The following is an 11320-nucleotide window of genomic DNA, read 5'->3' on the forward strand; positions in this document are numbered from 1 at the left end:
TGTCTCTTTGCAAATTAGGTGGCGTATGAAAATCTGAATATCATCAGGGTAAATGAGCCTAATGCAAAGCAGCAACTTATCAAGACAAACGATCTGTCAGTCTGCACAGCAAATTGCATCATAAATAATCATGCGCTATTGTTTTTGAGGGATAAAGGGGAATAACAAATCCTCCAACTTGTCATCCACATGAAGGGGATACTTTCCTTGATGGAGAGTACTTAACAAAGACATAGCAGAGTGATTGTTGCTGAGGCGTTATTTCTATACGTTTTACTTTTGGAACCATCAGCAGCAATACAACTAGTATATCAAGAAACACCAATCTCTGTGATGATCCTGTTGCTTTTCACTTGGTGCGTTCATGACTAGTGCCATTGTTTTAAGGTCAGTGGATCAAGAACTTCTCTTACCATCACCAGGGTTAGCCTGTGACAGGGCTGAATCCCACTGGTCGAGGTCATCTGCCAGCAACTGTGCCTTGCTGAGAATAGATCTGTTCACTAGGAGGGTTTGCAGCTCTATCAACATCCCGGCAACTCTAGTTTACCAGAAAGACAAAAAAAAAAGATCACAAACTGTCTGTAAATGTCACGTCTTAGATCAATCTGAAATCACTACCAAAACATTCAGTTTCATCCTCATGTACGCGAATCTGAGAAGACAAGACAGAAAAGGGCACACTGCGGTACGTACATGGAGTTGTTGAAGTTGTTGACTTGGCCTGGCGTCTCCCCCGGCGTTGGGTACTTCAAACAGGGATTGTCGATGTTACACATCATACCTTGAAGCCAGGGAAGCACGCCAGCCGACGGCATGGCTTTATTTGGGTAGTGGCCTACAGGAATATAGATGAATACTTAGCCAGCTGCATTGTTAACACATTGTTGTTTTGATGAATAGATTCAGTGATATCACAAGGTTAGGATGTTTTATGTTCTGTCGAGATCATATTTGTATTTTGATACATGTTATTATGGAAATACACGTTAAGAACTGAGGAGTGGTTCCGCAGCTTTATATGACTTGTGAAATAGAGTTAAACATTACAACTCTTCTTGTTCTTACATTGGCCTTTATAAATTGGATCATTGGTGGACCGCACCCACACCAGTATGATGAAGAGAAACAGAGGCCATACCACTTCAACGACCAGCCGCACCTGCACAAAAGAGAAAGTAGACTCATTTTCATAATGTTTTATGAACTACATCTCTGGACCCTGTTATGGCTCACAGCATTTGCATTATATTTTCATAAGTGAAATGAGACATCAATCAAAACGTCAAAGCAAATCTAAAAGCAAAGGTGAGTGGACATTTCATTGAGTCTCTGCCATTGAGACACCATTGATGATTGACTAAAATGACCTCATGAGGCTGTGTGTATCCATAGTCCACAAGCCATAGTCCATATGTTACGCTGTCAGTCTTGCTTTTGCTCTAAGCACTTACTGGATTGAGAGAGAAACCTCAGCGTACGGCTCCACAAGCCGAAGCTATCACACACTCCCTATCATCTCCTCCACACATTTAATCCTCTTCTGGATGAAGAATTCCAACCACTTCAATACCTGTCAGCGGCAGGTAGCCCCCATGTGACATGCCAGGCATTTTATTTCAACCTCTGGGGGATGGGTGAAGAGAGAAACCAACAAAGCACAAATTGATGACCTCAAGGCTTTACCTCTTCACTGGGTTGTTTCTCATTTTTTTTCTACTCAGTTGGCCTTGGGGGGGGGGGGGGGGGGGGGGGTGTTCTGGAGGCAAAGTACCAGGACCTTACAGTTATGAGGTATACACACACACACAGACCTCCACATTTACCACGCCTGCATGCTTATTTCTACCACTGTTGTTACTGTGGAAACACCAACGTAGTTCAGTTCTTTTATACATAAGTCAAGGTAACGCAGACCTCTGAAAGCTAGAGTCACTTCATAATCCTGCAAGACGTAACATCAAACAGCAGATGACTTCCAGTGAGTTATTACAATGCTGCAGCTCATCCTTCCTTGAGTCTTCAACCCAACACCCCCTGCCATCTAGGCTTTTACGCATCCCCAGACACACCATCGCTCAACATCCCCCCCTCCCTCCAGCCCTGTACTCACCCACCGAGCCCTCTCCCGCTAACCTGAGCTGACCTGGTCGGCCTGCACGCTCAACCCTTTCAGCATCTCTGCTGGAGTGACTTGCCTCGTGGAATCAACTGCAGTTAGCCAACCACCGTGTTCCTGCTATGGTAACATGTTCAGACATTTTATCTGATGACGCACATCGGCACAAATAATAAGAGAAGACATCTACGCTGACGTTGTTGTCTTCATAATTAAACTGGAGGGCCGGCAGAGGTGAGGAAATACAAAAACACATATTGCACGTAATGTCACAGCGCAATTTTGCCGATGAATTACTGAACAGAAAAAAACGCAGAAAATTAAATTGCATACATTTCAAAGAAACTCGAAAGATTCTTTTAATTCTGCCCTTTAAATTCCCTGCCGTCCGGGTGTCAGAGAGGATGTAGTTCTGCTGAGAGGGTGAATTATCATAATGTCTTTCAAAGAAAAGGCACGGAGAGGGAACACAGAGATCATGGGGACTTTCCCAATGTCTGGCTCCCCAGGCATTTGCCATCGGGCACCAGTGTCTTTGTGAATAGATAATCTCCTCCTATGAAATTATGTGAAATACTGGACCATAAAATCAGTTTCATGCCCGTTATAAAATCTTAAAATGCTTGGTGAGGCATTCATATAATTGGTCATTAACCTCCACAAGCCCTCCAGAAGCACCATTGTCCTTGCTAACTCCCACTGGTTTTGTCTAATGCCAATATTTCATGTTAACATTGGCCAAATATCCTACATTCCAAGCACAAAACCACCACTGTCCCCTTGAATAGTCTAGCGGGAAAGTCGGTGCTTGTTTCTCCCTCCATATAAACAGGAAACCAACCTGTTTCTTTCTGCCGGTTGACAAAATTAACAAGGGGAATGTTTCACCGATTCAAAGTTCGCAAATTGCAAATGCCTTTGCCTTGAGTTATTCCAAGAAAGTATGAACTTTGATGAAAGCTGATTTTTTTTTGTGAAGATGTCTTTTGTTCTACTCTGGCAACAGGCTGCGCTGCTGTGCTCGAACCCCTAACAAATCAAGTGGGTGGATGTAACTCCTATCATCACTGCAACACTGCAAATCAAAGAGCACACTGCAGCTCTTTGTAACAGCTATATCTGCCTCAGAATGACACGTAAGACGAACTAGATTCCTTGAAATGCGGTTGCGACACATTGTGGAACTGTTATCTTCCCCCAGCATGTGACCTCTTGGCCATTGTTGGGGACATAAGAGGCAATAAAATCCACCATATATCACTGGGTGATCATGTGTAGGTTAGTGTTTGTTACATGAATAAGGAAGTAATGACTCGGGTTCAGGGAACTAGCCAGGGCAAAGGGACAATGACTCAGAGACTTACGCCTCCTCTGCAGCAGCTGTTACGTGGCGTAATATTCATGCTCTGTGTAAAAGTAGTCATGACAAAAACACCAGTTCAAAACGATATATTGACAAGCAAGCGTATTAATCGCACAAAACAAAAAAGGTCTCTGGTGTGCGACGGCCTTAAAGTGTGAAAGATGAAAGCAGGTCAAATTTAGCACAGATACTGAAATTGCACTGGAAAAAAGTTGCATGTAAAGTGACAGCAGTGGAAATGTCAGGTGGACTATTTCAGTTTTCATCCGACGAGTAAATAGGAATCACCCGTAATTGTTTGGTACCATTTTAAACTGCAGTGACACTAACACTTTGGATAGCAATGCTAAGGAAAAGCTGTGGCAGTGAGCTTGTGAGAAGAGCCAGAAAGAGTGTTCGCCCTTCAAACTAAGCATTTAAACAGTCGTCACTCCGAATCCCGTTCCATTAGGCCATAGACCGGCTTCGTTAGAACTAAAACACAGGCAATGTGACATAACGTGCACAAGAGATACACCTCCAAAGATTGAAGGTGACACTCCGAATTGGTCGGCATTAAGGTAAGATTTGTTCTTGTTCTCTAGTGGGAGAGTTAAAGGCGGCTTACTTCTATAGGAGACAATTTTGGTAGTAAATCCCTCCCATTACCTTCCCCTCTCATGAATAACTTAGTTAACCTTGATAAAACAATCTTGGGACCGTATCCTCGCTTTCCCTCCATTGTTGACCAATTTTAGCAGATCTACGTTGATTTGCAAAAGGGGGTTTGGTGAGCGGGAGTTGTACCTTTTGTCTCTTCCGGAGAGTGAAGTTCTTCCACAGGAGCAGAGTGAACTGCGTCAGGAGACCCATTACGGCTTATCCTGGCAATATCCTGCCAAAGCGTCGCTATGGAAACTGGCCCACTTAATAAACCCTGGAGGGAATAAAAGGCAGAGTTTGGTTTTAATACAGAGGAGCAATGCATCTTGGGGGAGTGCCACTAATCATTCACTTCCCCAGGCCATGGGGCTTATGGTGCAGCACCTGTTCTAAGAATTATTATCACCTACACTCAGCACATCTCAGGACGGGGCAATGTCTCACGTGGAGGTTGCGTAGTTTGGATCTACAGCATCGGAACCTTTTTAAAAAAAAGCTGATGGTTGTTTTGCTTAATGTACTGCATATAGAAATGATTAGGTCAAACCTAACAACTCTTTTCTTTTCCTCTTAAAGGGGGATACGGCATTGTAAACTGTGCTCTTTGTCGAATTATTAACCACCACTGCGCTACAAATTCTCTGTCAATTAAACGTATTTTTTTGGTGACCAGAGCAAAATAAAAGACAAAGCTTCACGGGCAACTGCCAAAGATTGCTGTAAAAATATTTATTGCAGGTTTTACTACCCACTGAACACTGATTACACAGATAATAAACAAATAGATCTGCTGTGGCATTTCTACACAGTTACATCAAGTATGACCTTTATAAAAGCAAATCCACAACTGACAGTGTCTCCTTTGACTACAGTCCCTTCATTGGCCTGCCACGAGGTCCCATTCGTTATCACGGGAATGTTAGTCGTCTTTAAGTCTAATTATACAATTGAGAGTTTGAACAATTTACAGTCGGCATTTTAAAAGTGTTCCAGTAAAGTATCTTTTCTGTGAATGAAGGTTTCACCCATGGTTAGGATTGTTCATATCATGTGATGTAATATATGAAACTGCATTCTCCTACTATGCAGCTTAGGCGTAGAATAATCCATACAAAGATCCATGTGGTAGTTTTCTTTCTCGGGAGGCCACTGTGTTTTTATATGTTTTTGTACATCATTTAGTATGTATTGTATTATATTGTTTTGTGATGTTGTATGTCTGCTACCTTAACCAGGTCTCTCTTAAAGTATGTTACCTGGCTGTGTTTGAAACATGTTGCAAAAGCACTTCAACGGTCGCTCTGTGGAGACTTCTAAGAATTAAGTATGTGTGCAAGGTGAGTCGAGTGGGGATGGGCTTTTTAGCCCAAGGGTAGTCCTGACAAAGTGCCACCTTTTAACGCTCCATTTCCTCTTTCTGTACAGCTTCCATCTTCCCTCTGTGTGTTTACATTATTTACTGCTACTTCATGGATGTTTTATTTACCGTCATGGCAAAGTTGAGGCTTCCTCACTTTCCAAATGGCCAAATAAGTGCTCTAATGGGCAGTTCTCATGGCAGTTCAATAACCGATTACACAATATTGGTGAGATCTAACAGGCGAACATAGATTTTCCTGAAAACTATTTCTATATTGGCAATGCCAATTTGTACTAGAGATTGCTGTCGCTTTAATGTACTATTACCACACCATCTCCTCCACAGTAGTTGTACTTGTAGAGTACTATTCACTATTTGCTTTCACCTTCAATGCATGCCTTACTTCATATATCTTTGGAAGAGAATGGTAATTATGGAATTGTACACGGGCAAACTGGCCTGGGTCTTTACGAAGAGGCCTAGTGTGTGTGCGCATGAACACTCGGCTCCGTCAAATGCTTGTATAATTGAATATCTGCTGCAATGGCTTGCACGGCTTTCAAGCCTCGTCTTTTGAAACATGTAATGCGCAGGAGAAGGACAGCTTGGTACCACCTCCACTCTGAAATCATGTCAAGCATGAAGGGTAAACAACATGTCTAAGAATGCACTCAAGCCATATGTCAAAAAGTGTGTGCGTGCAACTTGTGTTGGTATCTGAGAAAAGAGATGCGTCTGTAAAAGGATGGTGTGTGTGTGTGTGAGAGAGTGTGTGTGTGTGTTTGGGGGGAGGGTTTGAGTGTTATGGAAAAGCCCAGCTCAAGGACTCTTTTTCAATTCCACATCCAAAGAACAGATAACAAGTAAGAAGAGAAGATACGATTGTGTTTTGCATTGCAGCCGCAGTGTTATAAAACACAATGAATACAGTTCTCCAGAGAACGAATAACCATACACTGTGAAGAGTGTTTTCCAGATCATCATTTTAATCTACAACAAAGAGAATAATTGAAGTAATAAGTCCTTTTTGCCACTTTTTGGACTTTTTTTTCCCCCACAAGAGTGTGGCCATCAGGTGCTGGCATCAGCTTTTCGCGGTATCATTAGTTCCAAAGAAAGCTCCAAGAAAAGGCAGGAGGGGAAGAGAATGCAGTGATACAAAAGAGGAAAGCAAAGTTTTGAGCAAAGATAAGTGCTGATGCATGCCTGGTGTTTGGGGACCAGGGACAGCAAAGCGCATTATTTCAGCCCCTAGGATGATCGAAAGAGCACACAGATATTCGTCATACGGCATGAGAGTAGAGGACGGCAGTGAATGCCTTTGACATCCGTTACAGAGGGGCCAGCTATCACCCTCTGAAGAGTATAATGGTCCCTGTGCTCCTTCATTCAAGTCTCTTTCTAACTCTACTCTATCATACGACGATGCACAGCCTCACCGCAACAGGATGTCGTCAGGTTTACTGTGAGGAAGTAGGGTCAAGGAGATAGTTATGTTATTCGTTTAATTACAGGTAATACATTATGCTGAACCTCAACGCTTTTCCCTTTGAATGTTGTATTCAGGTTATTGTTTGACAAGAGAGCACTTGGTTTTTAGCTGACTTTTTTTGCTTAACACCAGCATGATCATGCTGTTTATTTAATTGCCGTACAATTTAATCACCAGCATGAACCCTGATCGTGCTGCTTTAGTTCATTGTACAACAATAATCTGAACTGACTAAGGGTTCTAGAAAGAGACCTATTATGTGGATAATGTGGTGTAAAAGATCCTTAAAACTGATACCTGTAGTTGTGGATGAAAATAAAATGGAGAAAAACAACTTCTACAACATTGTTCATCGATAATAATTCATTTAAAAAAACGCTTTCTGCAGCCATACAAATGTATCAAACCTGTTGCAGCTCACTTCTGATATTAAACTCAGTATAATGTGTGGAAGTACCAACATAAATGATATAAATAATTAGAAAAGTGCACTCAGTAGAGTGTAGGTCTCCGTCAGGCATGACTGCAATGACCACTGCTGCATATGACTGAATGAATACAACCCACAAGTGGCCGATCTGCTTGGCAGATATACTGTATTTAGCGTGTCCCTACTTTTGTCACTAATTCAATCTTTTCGTACCAAACACTCACCTTCAATTATATAGATTTGAAGCTGTGATATTGGAGTCTGTCAAAACGATATCACCGACGCTACGTCTGTCATCACACGCAATTAGTTTCAGAGAAGCAATCGCTCCAAGCTCTGGTAACTGTGCTTTCCCGGGGCAACCTGTCAATCTCGTTTAGCAGCTAATTACTCATTCATTAGAAACAAATGAAAATTCTAAATAAAAAAAATTATAGGATGACCGTTAGCACTTAAGGAATTATTAAGACATGTCATTCAAGGAGAAAATATTTTGCAGGTACAGTAAAAAGGTAGGCCACATGTGGCACTACCCCATCGCTAGTTCTTACATCAGTCTGGGCTCACTGTTAATCATTAGCAGGAGTTATGTCACGTCTTTCCCTTCATGACTGAGCAAACAAGCCGTGAGAATACGAGCATGTTTGAAAATCTTCATATGTAGTCATCTATAACCAAACTAACAACTCGATTTTCTCCTGTTATTGTGTAACACAAAAGGTAACAATTGCACTGCTTGATTTCCATTCTAAAAGCAGCCAGCCTGGAGACCATTAAATGCTTTTCAAATAAGATAAGCAGGCCTGAGCCCGAGCTAGCCTCGGGAGCAGAGAGCAAGCTTACAAGAACAACAGCAACACAGGAGGCTTGGCCACAAAACAAGTGTCCCGTTAGAGAAAACAAACTGTCAAAATCAACCTACCTCCGAGCTGTTTAGTTTTCACCCATCAGCACATCTTAGGGCCTGAAGATGGATTTGACCGGTTGTAACTGCAGGCCCTTATGAGTCAAGCAAAAAGACACGGTTTTACCATCTCTTTTCCTCCCTCTCTGACACACACACACCCACCCACACAGACAGACCTACCTATCATGTGTCTGTCCTCTTTTACCTAGAGTCATAAAGTATGCAAATCACCTCTGCTGAGCCGGTTGTAGCAACTGTAGCCACACGAGCACAGCCAGGAAGCACACAGGTGGTGTACATCGCACAGCGTGTTCCCTTAAGCTTTGCCCCGTAGCAGAGCACATATGCCTGCGTCGTGTAGTCTTGTCTGAGTCGCCTGATGAAGCGAGGAGGGTGAACGGGAGCATCGCCCTACATTTCGCTGGCCTTGTTTTTGCATTCACGGGCTGTTGAAATTCGTCTCGCGGGGTCTCTCGCGGTAAACTTTCAAATGTAGTCACCTGTTGACTTAGCACTAATTATTCATGAGTTAATTAGTCCTAAAACTATTCCTTTTTTTTTTCTTTTTTTTTAATAAGTGAAACTTTAGTTAAAGAGGTCAGAGACCGGTTGGTATCATGGGAAGGGTTGATGATAATCGACTGAATGTGTCACACGAGTGTGTGTGTGTGTGTGTGAGGTGGTAGGGGGGGCAGCTAAGTGCAGTGACTGTAGGGTTTTATAGCAACTATATAATTTGGTAACAAGGGGGCTAAGATTTTATTACGATAGGTGATAAAGAACAACACCAAAGCTGCACAGGGAAGACATCATTATGTTGATGAGAGGGGTGTTTAGACAGGGAATGAACAAGGACGCTTCACACTCTGGACGAGATGACTGTGTTCATTATTATGTCATTCATTAATAGCTCATTGAAAACATCCTTTTCAGAAGATAAAACGGGACGATTTCATAATTTTCTGCAAGTCATTCCCATTGAAAATACATTTCATTGACATTCCTGTCATTCTTTGAAAAAAAAAAAAAAACATTTAAGTTTTGACAATGACTGAGTGAGATTTGAAACAAAAAAAACAACAACCAGCCAGATCATGAAATAACACAACTGTGTGCCAACAAATAAATCAAATCATTTGATTTTTCCTTTTATCATGGTTGTTGTCAAACTCCATGAGGAAACTTTTCCGTCCCTCACAATCACTGAAGGGTTTCTGTGATTCTTCAGCTGTAGGTCTATATTCTCAATTAGTTCCACGCACTCACACTCGTGGAACGCAGGTGAAACCTCAACTGCCCAAAAGTAATTGCTTCGAATAATGAAGTGCTGCCGCTCGAAGGAGCCAGTGCGGTGGAGTACACCTGCTGTTCCCAGGTCAGTAAACCGTGTATTAGTCTAGCCATACTAATGAAAACTAAGGTGCACATTTGCAACAACAATACCTTGTAATTTGTTTCTTGCATACCTAAAGGAACAAGTGATAATGGGGAACACAAGCTGAACCCGATGAGGAGAAATGAGAAGAGGGCCACAAACCGAAGAGCTGGACGAGCATACAGTAAAGTAAAGCAAGTACTCAGAAAGCTGTGATGAAGCAGTTCATTTAATAGTTTTCACGTCTGACTGGCTCAACATCGCGACATTATTTGCAGTCCTTGGGATGTCTGTGTGGAATGACGGGCAAATGATTTATTATTCTAAAGAGGAAGACAGAAAACTCAAAATAGTTTGCGAGCTCACACGACTACAAGAGTACCCGCTGCATGCTCCAACTTTACCACCCTCATCACCACTCAAGTCTTTATAGGGCACTAATGTTTGCTGTGATCTGCAGAAGTAAAAATATTCCTTACATAACAAACTAGTGGAAGGAGTAACACGCTTCTTTTGCAATCCTTGCTGATTTTATTGCCCGCTCAGGGGAACTCAAGTACAGATAAGTTCTTTGACTAACTTATTGATGTGCATCGTAGTTCAAGCTGGCACTATTAGGTGAGACCCTTGTGCGCTTGCGTTTAAATAATAAAACATTTGAAAAATTACAGATTCTCAAATGAATGCCCGAGCAAGGATAGTCAATATCCCGGGCTGCTGACTGAGAGCATGCCATATCGAACATCACAGAGATTCTCTTGCTAGCGAGCTATAGCTAGCCGCTGTTCCTCTGCCCTCACTTTCTACAATTCCTCCCGCCCCTGTAGATGAGGTGAGGAGTAAACACACAGGTGCTTGTTAACCATGTTCACCCGGACAGACCGGACAGCTGATGGACACTGCGCAGGGATACACATTCAACAGCCCTATGGGGGTCACAGTTGGCATTTTAGTTGTGTGTGTTACTGTATGTCTACCTCTGAGCGGGTTGGAGTTGTCCTGGGGAAAAAGAAAAACCAGCAAAGTCGAGGAAAACAAATAACAGCCTTCCTCGACAGATGCTGTTGCCTCTTCCCGACTGCCGGCCATGGGTACAATTGTGTTTGTTTTGACTCCAGCCAGAACAGCCCACACAGACTGTGCAGAGGAAGAAGACTTTTTAAACTTATGTAGTCTGTTTTGACATCGCCGATGTATGGAACTGCGGTGCCGACACGGGAAAAACAACACCCGGAAATTTGGACTCACAAGTCCATCGGATTCAAGCAGAAGAACTGGAACATTTGAGAAGACTCAAAGACACATTTGGGACATTTCTTTGGGATATGAGATTATCAAAACTAACTAATATTAAAGGTTGCTCAAGAAGGAAAAAAGGACTTGACCACTACTTGATTCTAAGTAGAATAACCGCCCTGCAGTTGTATGCCTCCGCCATCCAGTCAAGTTGCAGTTTACATCCATGTCATAGATGTAATCATTTGGATGGATCATTTTATCCTATTAGATATCTGTGCATAATTGCCATTATTAGCATATGAATTATTGAGTAATGGACAAAAACACTGACCTTTGTCCAAAGTCTGATCATCTCATCCTTAAGTCTAAGTGTACATTTGTGCCATATTTTCC

General features: G+C 42.3%; 1 protein-coding gene across 1 annotated transcript in view; it reads right to left on the reverse strand.

Annotated features, from left to right (window-relative positions):
* The window catches only part of LOC142971685 (phospholipid-transporting ATPase ABCA1), a 120201-nt gene extending 115867 nt beyond the window's left edge, over window positions 1–4334 (reverse strand). Inside the window, exons 1-4 of the mRNA XM_076112303.1 lie at window positions 4269–4334; window positions 1069–1162; window positions 697–838; window positions 414–541 (exon numbers count right to left, since the gene is read on the reverse strand). Coding sequence (XP_075968418.1) covers window positions 414–541; window positions 697–838; window positions 1069–1162; window positions 4269–4334 — 430 coding nt within the window. The remainder of the gene's footprint in view (window positions 1–413; window positions 542–696; window positions 839–1068; window positions 1163–4268) is intronic.
* Window positions 4335–11320: the final 6986 nt, after the last annotated feature.

Source organism: Anarhichas minor, unplaced genomic scaffold (assembly GCF_050575085.1).
Source record: "Anarhichas minor isolate MPS153535 unplaced genomic scaffold, ASM5057508v1 ptg000049l, whole genome shotgun sequence".
NCBI lineage: Eukaryota > Metazoa > Chordata > Actinopteri > Perciformes > Anarhichadidae > Anarhichas > Anarhichas minor.